Source organism: Oryza sativa, chromosome 3 (assembly GCF_034140825.1).
Source record: "Oryza sativa Japonica Group chromosome 3, ASM3414082v1".
NCBI lineage: Eukaryota > Viridiplantae > Streptophyta > Magnoliopsida > Poales > Poaceae > Oryza > Oryza sativa.
Genome location: NC_089037.1, coordinates 29,052,682 through 29,078,262, shown reverse-complemented (window position 1 = coordinate 29,078,262; position 25,581 = coordinate 29,052,682). Strand labels below are relative to the sequence as shown.

The 25,581-nt window shown below is 45.9% G+C and overlaps 4 protein-coding genes and 2 long non-coding RNA genes across 6 annotated transcripts; 3 read left to right on the top strand and 3 right to left on the bottom strand.

The window, feature by feature from the left end:
* The first annotated feature begins 7,967 nt into the window (after nt 1-7,967).
* On the top strand, nt 7,968-8,360 carry LOC107275502 (putative UDP-rhamnose:rhamnosyltransferase 1). The gene has a single exon (XM_015774142.1). It carries the CDS (start codon nt 7,968-7,970, stop codon nt 8,358-8,360), a length of 393 nt encoding a protein of 130 aa, XP_015629628.1.
* Nucleotides 8,361-8,844: 484 nt separating this feature from the next.
* LOC4333835 (UDP-glycosyltransferase 91C1) lies at nt 8,845-10,658 on the top strand. Its single transcript, XM_015773655.3, has 2 exons — nt 8,845-9,393; nt 9,480-10,658. The coding sequence occupies exons 1-2, from the start codon at nt 8,968-8,970 to the stop codon at nt 10,440-10,442; spliced, it is 1,389 nt and encodes a 462-aa protein (XP_015629141.1). The 5' UTR covers nt 8,845-8,967; the 3' UTR covers nt 10,443-10,658.
* A 992-nt stretch (nt 10,659-11,650) lies between these two features.
* Nucleotides 11,651-13,200, bottom strand: LOC136355581 (uncharacterized). Its single transcript, XR_010739861.1, has 2 exons — nt 12,671-13,200; nt 11,651-11,958 (listed from the first exon to the last, which is right to left on the bottom strand). It is a non-coding gene; the product is annotated as an uncharacterized lncRNA (long non-coding RNA).
* Nucleotides 13,201-14,367: 1,167 nt separating this feature from the next.
* Nucleotides 14,368-18,200, top strand: LOC4333834 (uncharacterized). The gene is made up of 10 exons (XM_015775535.3): nt 14,368-14,495; nt 14,571-14,669; nt 14,757-14,816; nt 14,920-15,060; nt 15,127-15,243; nt 15,507-15,578; nt 16,219-16,302; nt 16,410-16,510; nt 16,821-16,905; nt 17,679-18,200. Exons 1-10 carry the CDS (start codon nt 14,421-14,423, stop codon nt 18,051-18,053), a joined length of 1,209 nt encoding a protein of 402 aa, XP_015631021.1. The 5' UTR covers nt 14,368-14,420; the 3' UTR covers nt 18,054-18,200.
* LOC107280443 (uncharacterized) lies at nt 16,769-17,741 on the bottom strand. The gene is made up of 2 exons (XR_010739860.1): nt 17,296-17,741; nt 16,769-17,171 (listed from the first exon to the last, which is right to left on the bottom strand). It is a non-coding gene; the product is annotated as an uncharacterized lncRNA (long non-coding RNA).
* Nucleotides 18,201-18,340: 140 nt separating the features above from the next.
* Nucleotides 18,341-24,604, bottom strand: LOC4333833 (phosphatidylinositol 4-phosphate 5-kinase 1-like). The gene is made up of 10 exons (NM_001402230.1): nt 24,203-24,604; nt 23,724-23,813; nt 22,423-23,472; nt 21,684-21,851; nt 21,184-21,349; nt 20,897-21,007; nt 20,622-20,809; nt 19,950-20,104; nt 19,587-19,755; nt 18,341-18,842 (listed from the first exon to the last, which is right to left on the bottom strand). Exons 2-10 carry the CDS (start codon nt 23,759-23,761, stop codon nt 18,563-18,565), a joined length of 2,325 nt encoding a protein of 774 aa, NP_001389159.1. The 5' UTR covers nt 23,762-23,813; nt 24,203-24,604; the 3' UTR covers nt 18,341-18,562.
* Nucleotides 24,605-25,581: the final 977 nt, after the last annotated feature.

Below are 25,581 nucleotides of genomic sequence, written 5' to 3'. Positions count from 1 at the left end.
TTAGTCTAAATTCATTCGTGATATGTTGTGATCCAACTATGTATGTGTGTACCAACTACTGATCCAGGGATTGGTACGGATAAACACAGAAGATTTCCGATTTCCAAAATCGGGGGTCTACACCTTAGTAACGTTTGATAAATTTAAATAGCCTGTACTCTAGTTGTACATAATTATTCTCATGATTTTATTACTATTTCATAATTTTACAAGTTATCTTTTGTTTTACATTAGTACTTTTTGAATTGTTCTAACACGAAACACTATATTTTTCAGAGATGGCACGTCAGGATACACCTCAGTTGTTGGACCCGGCGATAGATCACCGACACTGGTCTCACCTTACTGCGGTGCAGGGGGCTCAGCTTGGGACGTTCCGGGCACGGACGTGCGGTGAGCTACTTACGGTTCACGACTCCTTTGTCGAGAGGTACGAACAGTGTATTACTATAACTTAGTTGCGCTGTACTAATTTTTATAATGACATATTAATTTGTTATTACAGGCTGCGTGAGGCCAGAGACGCACACTTTTCACTTGCCGTGCGGTGAGGTAGCCCCTACCCTACAGGACGTATCGTACTTGTTGGGGCTACCGCTCGCGGGAGACGCTGTTGGGCCAGTGACCGCGGGTGTGGACTGGCAAGACGATCTGACGGCATGTTTCGCACTAGTACAGCGCGCACCGCATCTCCCGCTCGAGCCGTTGGCACACCACCGCAACACCGGACCTACGAAGAGGTGACTGCTTCAGTTCACCGTGAGTGTTTTTTGTACCGAAATGACAAGCGTACTACATATTTAGTCCACAAGTAAGGTGCCTAACATTTTATCGAACGCTTGCAGGTCGAGCAGCTACAGGCAGAGGCCGACGAGTACTCCTACAGCCGCTGTTTGGAGGCGTACTTGCTCTGGCTTTTTGGCTGAGTGATGTTCTGTGGCGGTCACGGGCACGCGGTCGACAAGGGACTCGTGCACTAGGCCAGGAGCATCGCCGACGCCGCGGTAGGCGAGGTGCCTCAGTGGAGCTGGGGTTCCGCGTTGTTGGCGGCTCTGTATCGTGGCCTTTGTGAGGCTTGCACGAAGACGGATCCTAGCGCGACCTTTGGTGGGTGCCCTCTCTTTCTTCCTATCTGGACAGCTGAGAGGATTGCGATCGGTCTGAGGTGGACCAGCACGCGTACGAGGAGTCACTGTACGCGGAGCGACCAGAGGTCAACTACCCTACGATCGGTACTCTGTGGTGCCGTCGTCAGGTACATCACATCGATCTTCTCGTATTGTTAAGTTAATTGCTAAGTTCATTGTACATCACATCGAACGTCTCGTATTGCAGCACCGATGGGCTCACGTCCAGGTTAGGCGGTCGTATCCTGAGTTTGTTATGGAGTTCGACCGCCTTCTGCCGATTGACGTCGTGTGGGAGCCCTACAGTGTCGCGGCTACCCAGGCTCGTGCGCCGTTGGGTCAGTCCACACTCTGCACCAGGGACCAGGCGTACTGGATGACTACGGTTCCGATGGTCTTCGACATCTGCGTTGAGCCTCACGCCCCTTTCCACGTGATGCGGCAGTTCGGCTTCCGTCAGCCCTTTCCAGTACCGTTTCCGACGACCGTCCCAGCTGTTGTTCACCGGTAAGATCTTTCACTATGCTTTCAGTTGTTGCATTAAAATCTACCTGTCCACAATAATTTGCAACATCTGTCGATTCACACTAATATGACACATTAATTCGCAGGTACTCGCGCAAGGGTCAGCAGTCAGCTGGCGACTGGCCCGCCAAGTTGGCGACTTTTGTTGAGGACTGGTTGCTCGCAACCGAGGAGGTCGTGGACCACGAGGGAGAGCCACACACTGAGGAGGCGTACCAGGCCTACCTACGCTGGTACCAGCCACGCACCCGTACTAGGGTCACCTTCGCTCCCTTGGAGCAGCAGCCCCACGTTGTGAGCACTAGAGACCTCTACGCCAGGCACCGGGACCAGGACTTCGCTCGTGCTGTGAGTACCCTGCATCACACCATTCCTTTATGTTTTCATGTCTTTCTCTTTATCAAATTTTACGAATATGTACGAACAAATTAACCATGCAGGTCGACGACATCAACCGGGTCGTCGTTGACGGTTCAACGACGATCCAACGTTTAGGCGCGGGGATTCCGGTACCCGTAGAGGAGCACCTGACGACGTACACGCAGATGGTGGAGTCGATGCGCTCGATTCTCCGAGTGCTCACCTGTCGTGCAGACGACGTTGCTCGGGCAGACGTAGCTGTACAGCGGCCACCCGTACCGACTGGTCCCCGTCCAGCTGCGCACGTTCCTAGGCCGACTCCCCCTCCGCACGGAGGTAAGTATTTTTAAGGATTTTTCTGCACATGCCTCGCACATATATGTGAGCCGTTTCACTTGCCGATTGCTTCAGGGTTTCGTGCACCGTTCAGCACCCCGCCTTCCTCGGCTAGGCCTTCTGTTGTGCCCCCCACAGGTACTTAAAAAATAACATTACTTCGACAATCAATTTACATGCATTTTATGTCTTAGCTTACAAGGGTCCCGTTGTCGATGTGTAGGTTTCGCCCAGTTCGCTATGACGCAGGCCGCCCACTTCTCCCAGGCTGCAGGGTCAGCGTCTCAGGCAGCTGCATCGACCTCGCACTCAGCGCAGTTCTGGCAGTACACCGGGACTTTGTCACAGGCAGCCGGCACGTCGAGTCAGGGTCCACCACTGGACCATGCTGGGACCTCGTCGGACCGCTTGGTGCCTTCCACCTTGCTCTTCGACATCACTGACTTCGACTTCGCTTCAGGCTCGACAGAGGAGCGTGGTCGCGACGCGGGGCAGGGCCAGTAGAGCAGTCTTCTCTTTGTTTATTTGCTTCACTTTCCAGTACTGTATGCTTGTGTAATGAATACGTTGTTGTTATATGTGCACGATACCTGTTGGCGCATGCACGATACCTTTCGGCGCATGCACGACTACTTTCTGCCGCACCGATGCAGCCTCCTTTATTCGCGTACGATACGAGTATTTGCTCGCCATTTGCCGCATACGACTAATGTAACTTTCGGCGCCGATCAGGCATGTAACTTTCGGCGCCGATCAGGCGTACCCACCATGCCCCGCCACGTTCACATGTCAGGGATATCACTCGATTTTTTGCGCCCATATAAGTCGCCTTAACGAGTGAGGCCTCACAATCTTCCAGAACTCAGTCACATTCAGTACTCTCTTCCCCACTTGCTTCATTACAAATCCTACCGGCTTTCGTCAATGGCTAGACGCCGGGGTGTTGAGGATCCGAACTGGCGTAGCAATACTTGTGTATACCTACTACCACCTTGGTGCCAGCGTCCTCTCTGCCTATGCGGTGATCGATGCCAACTAATGGCTTCGAGGAATCCTGATATTCGAGGAAGGCGCTTTTTTAGGTGCCCTAACTATGATCGTGAGGTATTTTATTATCTGCATATGCTTATTCATTCCGTATGGGCAATCGTTTTATTCTTCGTAACACTACTCTATTCGGCAGACCCGCACTACGGCTTACGCATACATCGAGTGGGTCGATACAGAAAATCCCGTTCTCGACCTAACCACTTGTTTACAAGAAGGTCGCTGGTATTTCGCATCCAAAAGTACTGAGCAATACTTACAGAGAAAAGCGGCTTATGAACGACAATGTCGTGAACAACAGAGCGACTGGCAGGTGCTAACTATAGCACTCCCTCCATGGGAAGCCCGTCCAAGATGCAGGTGTGGTGATCGTTGTCAGGTTCTTCATTCCATAAAGCCTACAACATTGGGTCGAAGGTTCTTTGTTTGTCCAAATATTCTTGACGACGATTTCATGGTAAGAATATTTTGATTACATGAATCCTTTTTTTCTCACAACATTTACTAACTTTGCTCGCTTTAAATCTATTCTTTCCTCCCAGGAACCACCAAGGAGATGTCAATACAGAGAATGTATAGACACCAGAAGGGTTCTAACTCCACCTAGCCGTGTTGTGCAGCTTGAACTACCAGAGCAATACAGGGTTACTAAAGCGCGGTTTGAGAGAGGAGAGGGATCCTCACGTAGGGGTTAGCTATTATCGGACAACTTGGCATATTGAAATTTCTACTGTCATGCTTCCTTGTCCCATTACTACATCGTCGTTGTGTTCAACTATTGCACTACCTCCCTCCTAGTTCGAATCTAATATCATCTATGTAACCGCAATGGAAATAGTTGTATCATGTTCAAATTGTACTACTATTTCTTCATGTTACATAACTCTCCTTGTTTAAGTCCATATAATGTTTCTACGACCGAGACTGCGATAGGCCTATATTAATTATCCGAGTACTAATACGTCGAATAAGTTACAAAATAATACCTTACTTAACATATGAAATTGCGAAACAACCAACTTCAATACATTTTTATAACAATATTAACATGTTTTACCAATAAATACTTCTTTATTTATTATTAACATAACATAGAAAAATCGTTTGGCCGTACTTTTTGCATCTGGGTCCCTTGCCGCCCTCTACTGGGGCGGCAAGGGGCCCAAATGCAAAAAGTACGAGCGCAACCTCTTTATGGCGGCAAAAATTGCAATTAGCCCCTTGCCGCCCTCTGTATGGGCGGCAAGGGGGTTATTGCAATTTTTGCCGACGGCGGCAGACGGCGCGGTCGACCCGCTGTCTGCCACGTCAGCTTGTCGCCCACCACTGGGGCGGCAGGTTCTAGTTTTGCAATTTTTTTGGCCGATAGATTATTTCTGTAAATATTAAAAAAAATCTAAAAATGAAAAAAATTCTGTGCAATGGCAGAGGATGGTAGGCATGGTGCACATGAGCGAAACCTATGTGCGATGGCTGCTTTCGTCGAGCCACTGCGCGATTGCATCGCGCTCTCACAGGTGCAGTTGTCTGTTTTGGGAGCGTGATTGTGGTCTTGTAGACGGGCATGGCCGCATGGCCGCAAGGGCATACATTGCCGACAAAACATGAGATAACTTCTGCCAAAAATAATTGAAAAATATACCGTTAAAATTTTCTTTTCTTAGAAATATATGACAAGCAAAAAGGTTTTAGAAGAGAGAATATACCGTTGTCACGAGGGAGTAAAGCAAACTCATGACGACGAGATCGTATGGTGAATCTGCAAAGTGGCGATGACAACAACGATATCGCGGGACTTTGGACTATTTGCCACTCTCTTCAATAGCACATTCTCAAATGCCATCTTCCCTAATAACTCTAATTATTTGTGTTGAAAGTATGTCATGAGGGGCTTTGATCGAGGATGCCAAAACCACCACACCTATGAAGTGCTGCTCGACGATCAAGGGGTTCGACTGGGGTGAAGCCGAGGGGGCAAGGCCGAAGGACGAAGCTAGAAGGGTTCGCCACCCTGTCCATAGGACTTGTCGTCAAGTCTCTGTCAGAGGCGAAGCCGGAGGGGTTCGACCATGAGCTAGATGCCTTCGCCAAACATGCCTGAGAGTGCGGGATGGCCCAAGAAGGCCATTCGCCACACATGGGCTGGCCCACGAAGCCCGACTAGGGCCCCATAGCTAGGATGGACACTATGTGCCCTCACTAATGTCCTTATCTTAAGGGTATCAATATAAATTCTCCTATACACACTAAACCCTAGTGAGTATGAGTCTTTACTAAGACTATAAAAGGCCCTATAGGGGCATGTAATAGGGGATCCAAAAAAATATCATCAATTAATACCTTGTTTTACTATTCAACCACTCCACCGAGAGAACCACGTCTTTCGACGTGAAGCTATTGTCGCTTCGACAACAATTTGCCATCGTGATTCATCAAATTGTTTCTATTTTGCCACTTTTAACTGCCAACACACTAAAAGAAACAGAAAATGACCTTACTGCTCCTCTCATCTCCTCTATCTTTTCTTCTTTCCTCATCTCTCCTATGTTATTCCTCTCCTACGTGAGAATCCCATGTACTGTTGCAGTTGGATGGATGGCGCGAGCCTCCGCGATTTGACGGCGAGGTCTTTGACGAGCGAGGATATGTCGAGGTCACCTCGACCACAAGCGAGATACTCGCGCTGGAGCATACAACTTGACCCATGCCGGCTCCCTCCCCCCCTCCTAAACATCCATTTGCACCGTTTCTCCCAACATCACAGGATCTATGCGAAGGGCCTGCAACCAAGATGTACTACCTTGGCCCCGATGACCCATTCGATGAACCATCAACCATTGTCGCATCCATTGCTTGTCCTGCTATCCGGTTCATCCATGGCGCTAGCCGTCCCTACTGCTTAGCTTGTCTCACACCAGAGATTGGTTCATGCCATGCCAGAGAGGAAGAAGGTAGAAGGGAGATGAATGAGAGGGTAATGAGGTTATTTTCTTATAGTTTTGCTAAGTTGTCAGTCAAAAATAACGAAACAGAGACAACTTGGTGGATCACGATGGCAAATAACAAAAGTTATTGGGAATGATAACATTTGAGAATGTGACATCGAAGAGAGAGTGGCAAATAGCCCAAAATCCCTAACATCGTGCCCGACAAATGCGAAGTGGTTGTTTGCGGAGGTGGACCCGGTGACGTCGCCACTACGCGCTTTGAGTCCACGAGAGTGTGGGCCCCTATCATGTCCTGATAAATCCACCCCGAATTAAAAATCACTTTATAAAAGAAAAGAATAGAAATTATTATAAATCTAAAAGAAATCTCAAGCACTAAACCTCTGTAAATATTTTCTGCTTTAATGAAAATACATTGCTAGGCAAATCCCTAGCAGCTTTCCAGGTGATTTTTTTTTTCAAATTGAGCTTGGAGTATTTTTCCTAAAATCTCCATGTTCAAAATTGGTCCCTCGATTTTTACTTGATTTCTAGAGCAAAAGAAATAATTTTAAAGCAACAAAAACCAAATTTGTAGTTAATTAAAATGAAAACCTAAAAATAAATCTCTCCTTCTCTTTAGGCCATTTCCGGCCCAAAGCTCTTAGTTGCTCTTTCGGCCCGCCACCGGGGTCCTCTTCTCTCTCTCCTCCTTCTCGGGCCAACCTCCTCTTAAATAAATACTCTCTCCGTTTCACAACGTAAGTCATATATATATCTAGATTCATTAACATCAATATAAATATGGGAAATGCTAGAATAACTTACATTGTGAAACGGAGGAAGTAGCTACTTGTTGGTTTTACAACGCCGTAATCTTGTTTTGGGTTTTTTTTTCTTGTAACTTTCCTTGTAAGTATTTTTTTATGCTTTTGTAAAATTACACTATTGGGTTAGGCCTGGTAGTATTCCCTAAAAAAGTTTTTTTTGTTTTTTAAGTTAATTAATTAAACTTGTTCAATATACCGGATAAAAAAATCCCTTTTTTCTTTGTTAACATCAATTCCACATGGACGCAATATATAGTCTGCCGGCCTAATGAAGCGATCAAACCTCCAGACTCCAAAGTCCAAACTCACCTACGGCCTAGCTTTGACAGCTACGTATCCTATACGAACCATCTCATTATTATGGGAAACTACTCTAAACTCGTTGTTATGAATTTTTTTTAAAAAAAATAGATTAATACGTGTTAAATTATTATACTAACATGCAAGATCAAATTCTATTTCTATTTCTATGAGTTGCAACTGAAAAAAATTTGACTACAAATATACGTTAACTAGATATTATTTAATTTGTCTTTTTCGTTGCAACTTATAGAATTCAAATTTTACCTTGTATGTGTATAGAGTGATTTATCGTATATTAACAATTTATCTTGTTATTTTTTAAAAAAAATCATAATCATTTGAATCATATGTAAATAAGGATTGAGAATTTAGAATCCCCTTACCATTATTACCAGCACATCAACGCCCGTGCTGCCGCACGCTGAGCACCGTGCACGAGCGCATCGTTCCGACGTTCCCTTTCTTTCGTCGTGGACTCCGGCTACTCCTCCGCTGCCGCCGCCGCCGGCGGAATGCACGTCGTGATCTGCCCATTGCTCGCCTTCGGCCACCTGCTTCCGTGCCTCGACCTCGCCCAGCGCCTGGCGTGTGGCCACCGCGTGTCGTTCGTCTCAACGCCGCGGAACATATCCCGCCTCCCTCCGGTGCGCCCCTCGCTCGCGCCGCTCGTCTCCTTCGTGGCGTTGCCGCTCCCGCGCGTCGAGGGGCTCCCCAACGGCGCCGAGTCTACCCACAACGTCCCTCACGACAGGCCAGACATGGTCGAGCTCCACCTGAGAGCTTTTGACGGGCTTGCCGCGCCCTTCTCGGAGTTCTTGGGCACCGCCTGCGCCGACTGGGTCATGCCGACGTCGTCCGCACCTAGGCAAACACTAAGTTCTAACATCCACGTGAACCATTCATGAGATGGAAGAAGAGAGGCAGAACCATTGAAGACATACGCACATGATAGAATTGCAGAGAAACTCGTCCCGCCCAGGCACCCCGGCGCCCAGCGGTCGCCTCCTTTGCCCAATCACTCCTCATTCGAACACGCTCGAGCGCGCTGCAGAGAAGCTCGTCCGCTCCTCGCGCCAAAACGCGCGAGCTCGGTCCCTTCTCGCCTTTACCTCCCCTCCCCTTCCTTATCGCGACGTTTTTCGGTCTCTGCTTGGTCTGCAAATGGGCCGAAAGCAGCTGAACATCGCGCATGAGACGAATGGGAGGAGGACAGGAACGCTTCCACTGAACTTGTGCCGTTGGATGTGGAAGCAACGGCGATGCGGAAAGCTACGTCCCTCTGACGTAGAATTTAATACGTCGCGCAGTAATGAAGCAATCAGCCCGATCGGAGCAAGCTTGGTAAACCTCCAAAGTATACAAAGTCCAAACCCACGGGCGGTACTGCCCATCGCATCATCAGGCGTCCGGGCGGTATTCATCGGTCGCGCCCGCACATCGACGCCCACGCCGCCGCACGCTAAACCCGCCCGCTCGGCCGCTCCACGCGCGCACCGGCCCCCTTCTTCCGTCATGGACTCCGGCTACTCCTCCTCCTACGCCGCCGCCGCCGGGATGCACGTCGTGATCTGCCCGTGGCTCGCCTTCGGCCACCTGCTCCCGTGCCTCGACCTCGCCCAGCGCCTCGCGTCGCGGGGCCACCGCGTGTCGTTCGTCTCCACGCCGCGGAACATATCCCGCCTCCCGCCGGTGCGCCCCGCGCTCGCGCCGCTCGTCGCCTTCGTGGCGCTGCCGCTCCCGCGCGTCGAGGGGCTCCCCGACGGCGCCGAGTCCACCAACGACGTCCCCCACGACAGGCCGGACATGGTCGAGCTCCACCGGAGGGCCTTCGACGGGCTCGCCGCGCCCTTCTCGGAGTTCTTGGGCACCGCGTGCGCCGACTGGGTCATCGTCGACGTCTTCCACCACTGGGCCGCAGCCGCCGCTCTCGAGCACAAGGTTGCACCAAGTCCTACTAATAGCTCAATCTTTGCACTAACCTTAATTACATAATTCCATCATTGATGCTACGTTATTCGCCTTAGGTGCCATGTGCAATGATGTTGTTGGGCTCTGCACATATGATCGCTTCCATAGCAGACAGACGGCTCGAGCGCGCGGAGACAGAGTCGCCTGCGGCTGCCGGGCAGGGACGCCCAGCGGCGGCGCCAACGTTCGAGGTGGCGAGGATGAAGTTGATACGAACCAAAGGCTCATCGGGAATGTCCCTCGCCGAGCGCTTCTCCTTGACGCTCTCGAGGAGCAGCCTCGTCGTCGGGCGGAGCTGCGTGGAGTTCGAGCCGGAGACCGTCCCGCTCCTGTCGACGCTCCGCGGTAAGCCTATTACCTTCCTTGGCCTTATGCCGCCGTTGCATGAAGGCCGCCGCGAGGACGGCGAGGATGCCACCGTCCGCTGGCTCGACGCGCAGCCGGCCAAGTCCGTCGTGTACGTCGCGCTAGGCAGCGAGGTGCCACTGGGAGTGGAGAAGGTCCACGAGCTCGCGCTCGGGCTGGAGCTCGCCGGGACGCGCTTCCTCTGGGCTCTTAGGAAGCCCACTGGCGTCTCCGACGCCGACCTCCTCCCCGCCGGCTTCGAGGAGCGCACGCGCGGCCGCGGCGTCGTGGCGACGAGATGGGTTCCTCAGATGAGCATACTGGCGCACGCCGCCGTGGGCGCGTTCCTGACCCACTGCGGCTGGAACTCGACCATCGAGGGGCTCATGTTCGGCCACCCGCTTATCATGCTGCCGATCTTCGGCGACCAGGGACCGAACGCGCGGCTAATCGAGGCGAAGAACGCCGGATTGCAGGTGGCAAGAAACGACGGCGATGGATCGTTCGACCGAGAAGGCGTCGCGGCGGCGATTCGTGCAGTCGCGGTGGAGGAAGAAAGCAGCAAAGTGTTTCAAGCCAAAGCCAAGAAGCTGCAGGAGATCGTCGCGGACATGGCCTGCCATGAGAGGTACATCGACGGATTCATTCAGCAATTGAGATCTTACAAGGATTGAAGCATCTCAGGATGTACACCTGCAACAGTGCAACTACAAAATCCTTGGAATAAAATGATTTTTGTTTTGTAGTCCACTTACCCAAAATATGCAAAGGCCGAACGGTGGGGAAAATTCTAATCCTGATTTTTTTTTCATTTTTGTTTTTCTTTGTTATTTATCAATTTGATACCGCCCAGACAAAGTTGAAATTTAATTGTAAAACTTTTTATAGTACATGGAACACGCACAACATACTCATTTCCTGTAGAGTAATGCTCCGGTGCAATCTACTTGCAGTATTCTACTCCGAGTAGAATTAATCTCGACCGTTTATTTTAAAGGGCAGGTAAGTAATCTCCTAATATCGTTTAGGGGTAATTTTGGTTTGGGATGTTTTCTTCGGTTCGCATCGCATCAGGTCCGGACTCCGTCGCATGCAGACACCTCGCTATTCCTCCCCCGGCCTCGCCGCCTTGTCCGCCCCCTCCGTCACCGTCTGTATCCCCCGCCGTCGCCGCCTTGTCCGCCTCCTCAGTCGCATCGTCCGTCTAGGAGCGGACGAGCGTGGCAGCGTCCGAGCGAGCGACGATCTTGAGCAGGAGTTCTGGTGGTAGTAAAAATTCTGGCATGGGCTTCGGCGGCGGCATCACGCACGCACGCAACGTCATTTGCGTGGCGGCATCGTCTCAGCTCATTCGTCTTCTTGTCGTTCCGATTGTTTCATGGATTACATGGATCGATTAAGATCTTGCACGACCAACTCCGACGAGGATGACATGGTGATTGATCTATGGATTGGAAAACGATAATACCCCTACGCGAATTATTTTTCCTGGATGAAAACACCCCTCCACATTTCTACTTCCACTAATTCTGGTGGGAGTAGAACTAGATCTCAGCCCTACAATTAAATATGATCAAGGGCCCAAATTACTTTCTACTCCGAGTAGAAAACACCGGAGTAGGACTGTTTCCTGTATGTGAAACTTTTTTCGAGATTTTCCAAAGAAAACATTCATTATTCATTATCTGGCATCTCGGAGAGGGCGAGAGGCAAGCATGATGCAAGTGTACCATGCTAATAATACTGTACTTAGGAGACTACTGACTACTCCACGCGGGCGTCAGTCGTCAAAGTTCATAAATAGCCGGCAGCGGAACGTCTGATTCTTTAATTGGTGGAGAACTTAACTTTGCACTCAGCTTGACAAATTGTACAGGCAAGATATCAAGATCACGGGCTTTTTCATCTCCAAACGATCACAATCTTAACTTAAACAAACCAGGGTGGAAGGTAGGCAAAGAAGAAAAGTACAAAGTTGCATTGTGAAGTTGCAGTAAAAAAATGTCGGATGACATGCAGATACAGCAAATGCTTGACTTCCTCGGTGGCGGTGCCGGCCTGCCGGCTTAACTAAAGTAGTTCCTTCCCTGATTGGATCTTTCAAAGTCTCCACGACTCCAAAGTGCAAACATATATTTGAGCGGTTCAGCCCGTGCTAAACTGGAAACTGTTTTTTGGATGGACGCCCACCTATTTATTACATATCAACTAAACAGTTATAATTTTTTTAAAAAAAACAAGATAGATTAATATGTAATATATCATTCGACAAACATGCAAATTCAAAATCGACTTCTATAAATTGTAGCGAAAATAACAAATTTAATTGTGAATTAATTTGTTATTTAATTGACATGTTAGAGTTTAATACATATACTAGTTAGAGTTTAATTTGTTGTTTTTGTTACAGTTTAGAAAAGTTAAATTTGAACTTGTATTTTTTGGAGTGATATATTACATACTAATCTATATTATCGTTTTTTTTAATTTTTTTATAACTATTTAGTTAACATGAAATGGGTGGACGTTCATTTAAGATATTAGAATCCATCTTCATCCCGCGTCTGCTCGATGATATCCATGTTCTTGAAATAGAATCCAGATTGCTCTACCTCTGCCTTGCGTGTTACAGGAAGAAAGCTGCTATACGTTCGACCGACGCGTACGACTCAACGGCGGAATACACGACGTGAGCCAGCAGCCCAGCACTGACTTGGTTATATGGTTTGCTGCTCCCACTGTCCCACAGTCCCACATAATCCACGTGGAAGCACATCAAAGCTCATATATAAAGCCCAAACTTCAGGCATGGAAAATTAAATCAAACAAAACCGTTGATGTAGATGTTTGTAAAAAAAAAAAGAGAGATGAAAAATTTAGAGGAGAAAGGGAGGAGACTAACAAAGTTCAGCGGCGAGGTAGGCGAAGCTGCGAGGCAGCCGCCCGGTCCCCTCCCCACTCGCGGCTACCTGGCACCTCTCCGACCTGGCGTGGCGGCGGCGGCTCCCAGCTAGCTCCGGCCTGGCGCGGGCGAGGGAGGCGAAGCTGCGAGGCGGCCGCCTAGTCCCCTCCCCACTCGCGGCGGCCTGGCGCCTCTCCGGCCTGGTGTGGCGGCGGCCTGGCGCGGGCGAGGAAGGCGAAGCGGCAAGGCGGCGATGCGACCACGAGGGATTTGGGCGTCGGGCGGCAGGAAACGGAGAGCGTGGGCTGAAAACGGAGGCTGCAGGTGGGCCGGCGCAGCAGACCGTTCGATTAGATTTCAACGCTCCAGATCGCTCCAATGTCACACCATGCCATGCCATAACAATGTCACTGAATTTGAATCCCTACCACACGGTCATCACCGCCGGCGACAGCTATTCCTTGCTTGCGCTGAGGTCTGCTCGTCGTCGTGTGTGTTCATGTAGGGAAAAGGAGGATGTAGGAACACTCAGAAAAGTAAGAATGGAAAAGGAATAGGAGGCGCTGACATGTGGATCCTACATGTTGATTCAGCATGTTAGACTAAGTCAATGAGCCATGTCAGCAAGAATCGCTTTCAAAACCACCGAGTGATTTTGTATCAGTTTTAACAATTTGGGGTTCAAGATATACGGTTAAAGGTTACAAATTAGATTAGACCTATATTTGAGGGAGTCAAAGTGGACTTATTCTCACCTAGCAACACTTGAGTTTCCCAACTCAATCCTCTCGTTTTCTACGTGCACGTTTTTCAAACTGCTAAATGATGTATTTTTTGCAAAAAAAAAAACCTATACGAAAGTTGCTTTCAAAATTATATTGATCCATTTTTAGAAAGAAAATAACTAATACTTATTTAATCACGCGCTAATGGACCGCTCCATTTTATGTGCAGGAGGATTTGTTCCCAACTGCATCTACCGAATGCATCCTTATTTTGACAGGTAACCAGGAAGGCAACAGGCCCGGCCTGCTCCTGGCCAGCATGTTAGACTAAGTCAATGAGCCATGTCAGTAAGAATCGCTTTCAAAACCACCGAGTGATTTTGTATCGGTTTTAACAATTTGGGGTTCAAGATATACGATTAAAGGATACAAATTAGATTGGACCTATATTTGAGGGAGTCAAAGTGGACTTATTCTCACCTAGCAACACTTGAGTTTCCCAAGTCAATCCTCTCATTTTCTACGTGCACGTTTTTCAAACTGCTAAATGATGCATTTTTTTGCAAAAAAAAACCTATACGAAAGTTGCTTTAAAAATTATATTAATCCATTTTTAGAAAGAAAATAACAAATACTTATTTAATCACGCGCTAATGGACCGCTCCATTTTGTATGCAGGAGGATTTGTTCCCAACTGCATCTACCGAATGCAGCCTTATTTTGACAGGTAACCAGGAAGGCAGCAGGCCCGGCCTGCTCCTGGCCCAAAACTCGTTGTCCTAATACCTTCACGGGCCGGACTTGGGCACGGATTTTCGGCCCGTACAAAATGGGCTTTTCTTCTACGCGGCCCGATCAGACCCGGCCCATTCCCAGGTCTGCCGCGGGGAAATCGCCTTCGGGCTTCGGCCCCTTTGCACTTTTGCAGAGGAGCAAAGCTTACAATAGGGCAACCCAAACCAAACCCTGGCCAACCCCACCTCCAACCCCCCGCGCAGCCGAAGGAATCCTCGACGGCGACGACGATGGCCGCCGCGACGGAGAAGACGGCCGAGGAGATCCGCCGCGAGCTCCAGGAGCTCCAGCGCCAGCACCGCGAGGTCGGTTTCTCTCCCTCTCTCCCTCCCCTGAGAGACCACCCTGTACTCAGCACGATCTCCTCTCCCCGTGCGCAGATCAGCGAGCGCCTCCGAGACCCCCGCGGCCTCCGCCGCGGCGCGCCCGCCGCTGCAGGACCCGGCGGGCCCCGCCCACTTCGCGGATTCCCTAGACCAGTACGGCGTCGCGATTGCGTCTCCTCTTCCCTTTCCCTTTATTTTGTATTCGTGATTTGATTTATTTCCGTGTTCTTGTGTTGCAAGGCTGTGGATTTGGTGGACCAGTCTGCGCCTAAGCGGAGGATTCTATCTGCAGTGGTTAAAGTATCCGCCTAGGCTTTGGTTTTTTATTTTCCTTAGTCAAACTTGTGGTTTGTTTGTCGATAACCCTAATATTCTGTGCATTTGTTTGGTGTCATGAATGGAGGTGGAGGATACTGAAGCTAAGGAGGATGTCAAGAAGGAAGCGGAGGCAGAGGGGCCGGAGGGCGGTTCGGCTGCTGCTGAAGGCGGTGAGAGGAGGGATGGTGGGTTCAGGAGGGATGGGAGCCAGCGCATGCCGAGGAGGGTGAGTAGGCTGGAACTATAGGGGATTGCGGGTTGAGTTTGCTTAACTGTATTGTTTTGGTTGCAGGAGTTTGATATGTCATTGCCAGAACCTCTCCCGAGGGAATTTCCCAAGGATGAGGATCAAAGCCTTGTGAAGAGGAACAAGAGGATGCTGGGGAAGCTTCTTGTCGGTACATTAGAGGTAACCGATTCAATAGACATACAAAGGAACAATCCATGGGTCAAGCGATAATAAGATATCAACAGTTTTCAGTGTTTCCTCTCCAACTGATACACACAAAAGAAAATTTTCAGTATTTGTTAACTAGCTTTATCTTGGGTATGGCAACCTGTCAATTAGGTAGGAATTTAATGGAAGTACTAGTGGCAAGCCACCCTTAGTCCCCTTCATTGTGAATATTTCAAATCAGTGTAATTGATTTTTCCTTGTGCTTGGTAATCCAGAAATTTCAGCAAGAGGACAAAAAACTGTCCAACACAGAGGCTTATATGCGCAGATCAGAGGTTCAGCGAAAGGTACTAACAATTTCTCTTGGTCTTGGGCCAATCTACATTTAAGCATGATTTAGTGGCTGATGTCAGTTGCATCCACTTTATTCACATGATGACATGTGCTAATTAGAAATTTGATTTTCATACATGGAATTATGAATGTAATATTGCTGTTGGAATTTAACTATTGTGTCCCGTGCCATGACCCATGAATGAACCAAACGATCTCAATAAAACACATACATCAACAGAAAACGTCTTGTCTCCTGATACTACATCAATGAAATTTAGATAAGTAGAATGCATTTTTCAAGCAGTGTTATGTTTTTCTGTTCCTGTGGTCCTGAAAATATCTATTCCCATAGGAACTATCTAGCGCACATTCACTTTATACAACTACCTTTTTGTTGCTATATGCATTGCCCTAGTAGAACTTTGGACAGTACCATGAGTTGAATGGACCGTGTTAAATTCTTTTTATTACCATTCTTTTGCTGGACTTAGGCTAAGTGATCTTCCATTATTGAGATATCGATTTCATTCTCTAGGGTCTCAGTTCTTTCTTTCAAAGTAATCTCGCATATACTATGGTCTAGCCTTGATTTTATTCTCGCTATTAGGTCTGATGTAGCATGGAATATTGAAAAAGATTGCGTGAATGTAGGCTGATCAAAAGGCTCGTGAGGAAAGTGAAAGGTTGCGGCAGCAAGAGCGAGAGCAAGCAATAGAGAAGCGTAAGCGTGATATGGTAAGCTCACATCAGTGTTTATGACTTGCATTTATTTATGATTGGTTCACCTGAGTTAAATTGATGAGTTTATGTTGCAAATGGTTTCCTGATATGCTCTTGAATAGATGCTGCGTGCTCGAGTAGCTGCTAAGGCAGAAGAAAAGAGGTTGGAGCTGTTATACATGCAGTGGGCTGAGCATCACAAAAAGCTGTCCAATTTCTTAAGGTCGCTTTACTTCTTTGCATCATTCTGCACCTTTTTTTATCCATGAATGGGGTCCCTTTTTGTTTCCTTTTGTTGTGCCACTTTGCAATATTTTTATCTGTATTTATCTTACTCTTTTATGAACTGGTCTTATTGTGTGCTGCAGGTTATTTTTATTCCTGGTCCAAAAGTATCCATATTGACAATTAAATTGAGGGAAGATGCGTTTCTGATTGTGCAAATCTTGATGTTTGATGTTCATAGGGGTTTCTATATCCATTTTGCTAAATTACACATTAGTATCTTTTTGAACATTATTGTTGTTTGTCAGGACAACTGCGGAACCACCAATTTACTACATGCCAGCTAAACCAATAATTGATGATCCGGCTATTGCTGAGGAGAACAAGGAAAAGGTATTTTCTGCCCTATATAAGTCAAAGTAAAAACGCTAAGTTTACAAATTTTTGAAGGATGAATTGCGACCCTTTATACACACCTCCATCTACATGCAACTTGGGAGGCAGAACACTACAGATGTACACAATGAGGACAAACTTGTGCCTACTACAAATAATAAATTGTCTATTTTGCTGCTGTAGTATTTGTGTGGCATAGCTAATTTCATCATAGGGCACCATCAGAATGCCAGTTGCCTGCATATATCCAGTCCTGTTGGTTTCTGCTCTGTCATGGTTCAATCAAACATCAAATAAGTACAACGGCTAACTGATCAGCCAGCTATGAAATTGCTGCCCCCCTCCCCCGCATTATGATTATTTTGGTGACATGATATAAAATCTTACCAAAAAATGCATATCGAATCAGTAAGATTTCTGGGCACTTGAAAGTACGTGGTCAGTGCTATGAATTTGTCATATTTTACAAAGCTTTATACTTGAAAGTGCTCTGGTGGTTTGGGTGGGACTGGCTGTATTCGATAACTGTGCATCAATGCTCTTCCTTTGCATGTATGGAGCATATTGATCTAACCTTTCACGGGATAGTCCTTGGTCAAGTGCAACATATTAAGAGAATGCCACTTCCGCAAGTCAATACTCATCTTTCACATTTTGCCATTTACATCATATGCTTGCTAGTTTCCTGGGCTTCCTTTTTTGTACAATCTGGGGCAACCGATTTTTCTTTGTCCTCTTCATCCATCATGAACTCATATTCAATGTTGCAGGCATTTCAAGAATGGAAATCTGAACGCAGGGCTGAGCTAACTCAGTTTCAAAAGCAAGTCGAAGAACAGTACATGTCTAATGTTGAGAGGCAGTTGGAAAGGATGCAGAATGCGCGGAATGCACGGAGGGGTAATGGTCCTTCAAACATGCAAGAAATGGACAAGGAGCTGGACACGCACAGGGCGGAGCATGGTCCAAAAACTCGACGAGTTCTTGAGGGTGGCAATGACGATGAGGATGATATGGACGATATGGCCGTGGAAGATGAGCTGATGGATGAAGTCCTTGGCATTAACGAGCCAATCAGCGATGAGCAAACCAAGCCGTCTGAAGAAGCTGCTGATGGTGTTCCGGTGTCTGAGGAAGTGCAATAGGTAATTTGTTTTGTATTGTTGCGAGGTAGGCATCTAGGAGTTCCACATTTGATATCCTTCAGCTGCCCTCATTTTCTGACGCTTGTTGTATGTCTGTTGACGCTTGAGATTTTCCCCGCTGTTATCAAGCCATATATTGTTGCGGGATGTATTGCCGTTGAGCGATATACTCTGTTAATCATTGCATCCTTTGCGTTTCTAGTATAAATCGAGCAATTTACTGATGAATGTTGGCTTGCCCAGCGACAGGGGTTATCAAACTGTCTTAAGATTACCATGATGGTTGACATACGAAAGTTTAGAACTATTTTCTGAAAAAAAAAATCACAGTTGAACTGAAATTCGTTGGAGCTTAATAAGAAGCTTGCCGACTGTAAAGTAATTCCAATGGGGGTATATGTTAATTCTTTACAAGAAGATCTAGATGTGTGGCCGCATCGCTGCTATTTATTGTTCAGTCTCGCTCAGGGAAAGCCTTCTCCAAGAAACTTGCAATATCTATTTACTGTTCAATCTTGCTCGGGGAAAACCTTCTCCAAGAAACTTATAAATCGTCTCGAATACAAATTTGGATCAACAGCTGATATCGAAAGAGGGTCGAATTTTAGTGATTTGACAGCATGCTCAACTCTTTTGGACACATTATACTCTTGTAGTATGTCGATGATACCAAGGTATAGGACAACATCATACTCTTCAATGGTGTCCCTGTTTTCTACTTCTACGTTCACGTCCTCTTGCACTTTCCGAGCTCGAGCTGGCATATTCACCCCTAGCTGAACACGGAACCTGAAAATAACGAACAAATGAGTCAGAAACAGAATGCATCTTTGTGAAAACAAAGTACCACGCAGACCATAGTTTCAGAAAAAAACATTGACGGCATGTAAAACGTGTGAATATGTGGTTGGGATTTTCTGCACTTATGATATGCAACTGCACCAACGGTAAGTTTAAGTTAGTATAGCAGGGGCACAGGTGCAAAAAAGTGTAAAACCACCGCCGTATGTGCACTAAAGAAGACAGGCAATGTATATTACTGATATTTCTTTCCAAATATATGAACACACACTTGACCTTGTTTTACCATGCACAAAAATGATAATTCTTTTGACACAGCCTATTCAAATGCACGAGCTATTATATGCTCTACATCTATGAATGCTTCGAGAATTCACACTTAACTATCAACTTGCAAACGTAGATGTTGCATTGAATAGTCATAAAATTATCGTGTTGTCTGGTGGAGCTGCCATGGTTCACCCAACGTTGAGTTGTATTGTGAATGTTTATTTTAAAGCTAAAGGGTTGATATAAAAGTTCAAAAAATCAAATAATGGATCAAGTCACCAACAAGTTCGTTGTACTTTGTACTTTAGAACACACTGATATACTAAGAAATCTTTCCTGAAGAGTGTGATAGCTATACTACGCAATTTATATTCTTTCTTCTATGCATGTTCAGATTGTGCAGCAACAAATATACCCAATGCTAAGTTGAACTTTGAAATAATTAAGTACAAGTCAATCTACCTTCCAGTGCCTGGCAAAACAAGATCAACTTCTTCATAACCACCTTCTGCTGCCCTAACCATGCTTCCTCTTATGTGCGAACCACGTACTGCTGGACCTGGCTCATCAGCAGCAACTAGTAGAAATCCCTTTGAAGAAATTGTCTCCTCATGATGCAGTGCAACACTACCTGATTAAGGTGAAAAAAAGACTAAGATATTACCATTAGGCAACAAATGGAAGTCAAAAGCTGAAGATAGGCAATTGGTTGATGTAATGATATAAAGAATCTGGTGTAGTCCTGACTTCAGATTTAGTAAAAGGACAAATTTTCAGAGGAATATAATAAAGAGAACTCAGATGTACTTAAGGTTTAGTACGTACATTCCGTTTCAGCTGAAATTCCAGTACTTTCAAGAGCGTTCTGACATGATGTGATACGCTTCAGGTGATTGGGAGCTCGGAAATGGATTCCCAATAGCATGCTATAGTCAATTATAGATTGGGATTCCAGGAACATACAATCAAGAGCTATCTGCCTGAAAATAGTACAACTGTTGGCTCTCAAGATATCATCGTCAACCATGTTAAGAAAAATAGCACAGCAGAAATGGAGCAGTAATATGCAAAACTGAACTAGACAGCTGGAATTCAATCTCTTGTATGCATGGTCGGACACTGCTTAAAATCTGGTTTGCCTCTTTAATCTAGTTGTTTATATTTAAAAAAATCTATTTATTGCTATAGTATAAATAAAAATTGTCCATCTTAAGTATTCTTCAGATCTCAAGAATAGGATAAGAATCAATATCAAAATAGTAGAAAATAATTTTGATGTCCACCAATCATGGGACTGAAGCAGGAATCTGCACAAGTCATTTAAATCTACTGTTCTTTTTAATTTTCCAGAAGGGACTACCCAGTGAACACAATCTCCAGAAGTAACATCATAAACGGTAAGTTATGGAACCTGGACTTCAAGCCAATATAGACAAAACCATGAAAGACGACAGTAAGATGTTCAGAAAAAAGAGGAGCAAGAAAGTAGCAATTTGCCTGAAAAGTGCCTCCCTCCATGGTTTATCCACGTGAAAAACATATGATAGGTCAAGGTCCTTTAGTGTTGTGTTCTCATTTATATTTTGCTTCTTTGTTGATCGGCCTTGTGTAGAGCCCTTTAAGTCATACTTACGATGAATTCGCAGTTCAGTACAAAACATATTTCCCATGACAACAAAACGGACCTATTAACACCATACATAGAATTAATATAGCAAATGTGTACAAATAGACAACAACATTCAACACAACAGTATGATATGATAATGTACCTTTCTTCCAGGTTTCAGAGTAATCCTGTGCACGCCAAAGAATTTTGTAATGAGCGTATTATCATAAGCTTTGACATGATTGTAATACTTTGGAAGCATCTTCAATAGTATCTGCAGCACGTATTACATCAAACCAATCTGCAGTAGGCATATCTTATCACTTAACAAGGATATACACGGTTTTTAGCACAAATCTTTGTTGTTCTTGTAAAGCTCAGTTTTAGTCATTTTTAATTAACAAATAACACTATTGTTATTGCAAGAAAAAAATTGAGGGTGGGTCATACCTTCAGCTCAGTTTTCCTCAATGTTTTTATAACAAAACGTTCATCTTGAGAAAGATAGAAAATGCTGCCACTTTTCCCAGGTGAAGAAAGCTCCTTTAGACTATCACCACCACATATAGACATCATGTAATCTGCAGCATCGATATGAAACATTTCTCGAAGATTCCTGGTAGAGTAAATTATGAGCTAATAAGATATGGAGAAAATTACAAGAACAATTGACAGAATTGATCGAACTTTCAAGTCGATGCATTTCTAAACAATGTCTGTATCATCCTGCAGTGTTATCTGAAAATATGATAGTGATAGCATATATATACATAAGATCATGGTTGCAATTTCCTACAGTTAACAAGGGAGGGGTGAACCACAGAGGAGCAACCACCCATGTTCAGTACAGAATGCGTGAACCACCTATGTAATACAATCAGATGATATAATAAAAGAACAGTATGAAGTACTAGACTATCGCACAATGAGAAGATTGGAAAGAGATATACCGGAAGACCATCGGACAATAGTCTTTCCAAAAGAAATCGACAGAGTAGTGCGGAGGGGTATACTGGGATCCCTCACAAGGGAAGTACATTTTTATTCGTGCTCGAGGTCCAAAATCATTTGAACGAACTTCACGCAAAGGCACAGGGGTAATTTTACCTACAGTATACCTGCATAGAAGTACTGTATAGTCAAATGGGGTAATCATTAAAAAGAACATCAACTAGTTACATGTCGTGAGGTAAACATAAAAAATAACATAAAAAAAATTATATTTCATGAGGTAATCGATGTTTTTCATAAAATATGGCTATTATACCATCCAATCACTATTATGATAAGACAAATAACATGCTAGTAAAAAATTAACAGATGGCTCGTGACTAGATGCATTATGACATACTCCCTCCATATCAAAATACAACTACTTATGTCATTTTTCAAAAAGAGAAGGCACTTTTTCCCGAAAGAAGAAACTACTTTTGTTGTCACTCATAGTGAGAACATTCTAACTGGTGGTTAATTTTTCCCCACTGAAATGATTATTGATTCTTCAGTCACTAATTTATGCTTGAATTGTCAAAAAAGAGTTTGCTTTACACGTATGTATCGATCTAAATGGAAGGTGCCCTTGTCCTAAATGGATATATCCAGAACAAACCAGAAAATATAATAAGCACTGAGTGTAACCCTCCAAAGCTTGTATAGCAAACAATGATGCATTCATACAATGAAGCTTACCTGATGCCAAGTTGCAAGTTAAGCATTAGATAATAGCTCCTATGGCCCTTGTAAATAGTCTCCATTGGTCCTTTAGCTTGTTTCTCCCAGTTATTTTCTTGTGCTATACCGCTCTCCGACATTCTTGAATCTTCGTTTTTTGGTTGTTCCATGATAAGCACTCCTTGTACGTATTCCCGTTCATAAACCGAATCTTTATCAACTTCACTGTCTTGTAGACACTGATCATCAGCTGAAAATGATTTACTTGATACATCTTGGCATAGATGGCTTCCAGAATTATCATCGAAAACTGGTGTGGTACCATTTGAAATACGTCTGGGCCGATGAAGAAACCTACGCAACCTCCAATTCTTGCACAGTTTTTGCAATAGAAATAACAGTCCAATAGTGATCTTTTCATTACTAGAACTTGAAGCACTTGTACCATCATGACTTGTTAGACAGTCAGAAACTTCAAGGTTACAAGGAATTTTGCTTCCAGGTTGATAAAATGTACCATGGCCATCCTTTAGTCCTCTATCCCATGTACCAATGTAGCAAGCCCCAGATGCATATTTGCAGTAACCTTTGCCATGAGCCAGGCCATTGAGCCAATTACAGTCAAGAGTATCACCATTTATCCACTGCATTACCCCGCTGCCATTCATTTTGCCTGATTTCCATCTTCCAATGTATACGTTGCCATCAGCCCATGTGTATTTACCAAATTCATCAGGTAAACCTTCATTCCAGAAACCTTCATAAGTGTCGGAGTTAGAGTAAACCATTGTCCCCATACCATGCTTCTTGTTCATCCTCCAAGAACCTTTGTAAACTGAGCCATCAACTCCCTTGAAAGTGCCTGCTCCATCAATGAAACCTCCACGGAAGTCACCTTCATAGGATGCACCAGAAGGCCACTGAATTAGTCCTCTCCCGGTCATTTTACTCTTGTCCCACTCACCATCATAAAGAGCTCCATCTGTCCACATATACTTTCCCGGTCCATGAGGGACTAACCCATCGAAGCTCCCCACGTAGATGTCCCCATTTGGAAGGGTATTACCCCTAGCCAGAATAAAAAATATATATGAGATTCAAATTACATTGTGTGGTGCTTGCAAAACTAAATTGCCCAATCGTAAAGCAACGCAATTAGTGCTGGACAGCTGGAGAGTGGGGGCAGTGGATGATTGCAAACTTTGCGCTGATTTTAATGTGCTTTTCAATATGTGGGAAGAACACGATGAAGCACTTGTAATTCCTACCAAGAAAAAAAAATGAAGAATACGCAGAGATAGACACGAGAATTATCACACCTCTGGATGCTCCCCTTGCTTGTCTCTGCTCGGGCCATGTCAAGATTTTACCAGAATAGCTCAGAAGCCACAAGATGCATTCCAGAAGATCTGAAACAAGGCAGCAAAAACTATGATCCAGTATTCGAGCATAACCAATTCTGACCGAAAACAGGTTTAATCTCCCAGATACATCGAAATACATCGCAGACATAACAACTCTAATGCCTTCAGCAAAGCAGATTTCCGTTACCACGTACAACTGAAAGCAGTTGCAAACTTTGCAATCACACTAGCCCAGCTCAAAGTGACAAAAAGCAAATAGAGAAAACTAAATATCCTCTTGTACTGTTCAAGCAAACCGGATAAACGCTGCTCCCAGAAGAGCATCATCTCGAGCTCGCATCAACAAGACAGATCAAGCTACCCAGAACGACTCCTGGTTACAGCGCAAGCGGCCTTCCAGATCACCGCGCCAATCCAAGCAAGCAAGAACGTACCTCAGCTGCAGCAGTAGCACAACGAGGAAGGAGACCACGTGGAGCCCCGGCATCCGATCCGCCTCCGCCGCCCCCGAGCCGAGCTGAGCTAAGCTAAGCTAGCAAATGGGATCACGGCTCAAGCAGCAGCGAGGAGGGAGAAGAGGAGGGCAATCAATCGAGGAGGAGGAGGAGGAGGGGAAAGGGAAACAGTGCGAGGAGGAGGAGGAGGAGGAGGCGTCTGGGCCCCGGGGGGAGGCAAGCAAATGGGAATCGCCTCACCACCACGTTGCGGGTTCGCGGGGCCTTTGCTGGCGCCGACCAAATCCCCCCACATCCAGCTCCTTCCCCCCGCGCCCCCTCAGATATTTTTTTCTCTACTCTCTCCACTCCTTTCGGCGGCGGCGCTCGCGGAGAGAGAGAGAGCGACGCGAACAGAGGCAGAGCAGCCAGGTTGGCGCGCGGCGAGGGGGGGGGGGGGGGGGGGGGGCGTTCCTTCCGCTCGGTTTACCGCAGCGGTAGCAGGCGCAGGTGCGGTGCGCCGTGCGAGCCGCGGCGCGGGGCGCGGCGCACGTGGGCGGGGGGCCCTTGCGGTGGTGGTGGTGGTGGCGTCGGTTGCTTCGTGGGCATGGAGCGCGCGGTTTTACCGGCGGCGGATGGCGACGGGGGAATCTGATTCTCATCTCGGGGGCAGGTTGAGGTTGCGAAGCGGATCCGTTTAGAAGCGAGCGCGGTGAAAGATTTCCCGGTTAGTTTTGAGTTTACATTGGACATCCCAGGCTCCCAGAACCGTATTTTAGCTGGGTTTTAATTTGAGTTTTTTTGAACGACTTAATTTGAGTTTTTGAAGTTTACTCATGCATAGTACTATGGGTTAATTTTGGATAAAATTGGGGGTGGCTGGGTTGAGTGGGCCCGTGGCTCTACTTTTGGGGACAGTGCATTGGACTGCAGTTTTTTCTGGGCTATTGGCCTACTCCCTCCATAAAAAAAAAAAGGTAAATCTAGAACGGGAAGTGATATGTTATAGTATAAATTTAGACATATGTATATCTAAATTTGTTGTAATAAGATGTGTCACATAAGATACTAGGTTGATTTTTTATAGGACGGAGAGAATATTGTGGTGTCATGTTTTATGTGGTTAGTAGAACATGAAAGCCACATATCGAGATCCAGTGCAGTTTTAGGGCCCTTTGAATTAGAGGAAAAACATAGGAATTTTAGAAGATTTTAATCGTATAGGAAAATTTCCTATGAAGGCCTTTGAAATAAATGATTGAATCCTATCAAATCCTTTGAAATTCCTATAGAATAGATAATCCTATAAAGATTTTAGAGGAAATTTAGCAAGAGCTTCAACCTCTTGGTAACTTTTCTTTCAGTCTATCTCTCTCATC

What these genes read in the sequence shown, in the direction of transcription:
- LOC107275502 (XM_015774142.1), top strand. Translation starts at nt 7,968, where the DNA reads ATGCACGTCGTGATCTGCCCATTGCTCGCCTTCGGCCACCTGCTTCCG.
- LOC4333835 (XM_015773655.3), top strand. Translation starts at nt 8,968, where the DNA reads ATGGACTCCGGCTACTCCTCCTCCTACGCCGCCGCCGCCGGGATGCAC. An exon ending in CCGCCGCTCTCGAGCACAAG is followed by an intron (nt 9,394 to 9,479) that starts GTTGCACCAAGT and finishes TATTCGCCTTAG; the next exon opens with GTGCCATGTGCAATGATGTT.
- LOC4333834 (XM_015775535.3), top strand. Translation starts at nt 14,421, where the DNA reads ATGGCCGCCGCGACGGAGAAGACGGCCGAGGAGATCCGCCGCGAGCTC. An exon ending in TTCTTGTCGGTACATTAGAG is followed by an intron (nt 15,244 to 15,506) that starts GTAACCGATTCA and finishes TTGGTAATCCAG; the next exon opens with AAATTTCAGCAAGAGGACAA. An exon ending in AAGCTGTCCAATTTCTTAAG is followed by an intron (nt 16,511 to 16,820) that starts GTCGCTTTACTT and finishes GTTGTTTGTCAG; the next exon opens with GACAACTGCGGAACCACCAA.
- LOC4333833 (NM_001402230.1), bottom strand. Translation starts at nt 23,761, where the DNA reads ATGGCCCGAGCAGAGACAAGCAAGGGGAGCATCCAGAG. An exon ending in AACTTGCAACTTGGCATCAG is followed by an intron (nt 21,852 to 22,422) that starts GTAAGCTTCATT and finishes ACTTCTATGCAG; the next exon opens with GTATACTGTAGGTAAAATTA. An exon ending in TGAGGAAAACTGAGCTGAAG is followed by an intron (nt 21,008 to 21,183) that starts GTATGACCCACC and finishes TACGTGCTGCAG; the next exon opens with ATACTATTGAAGATGCTTCC.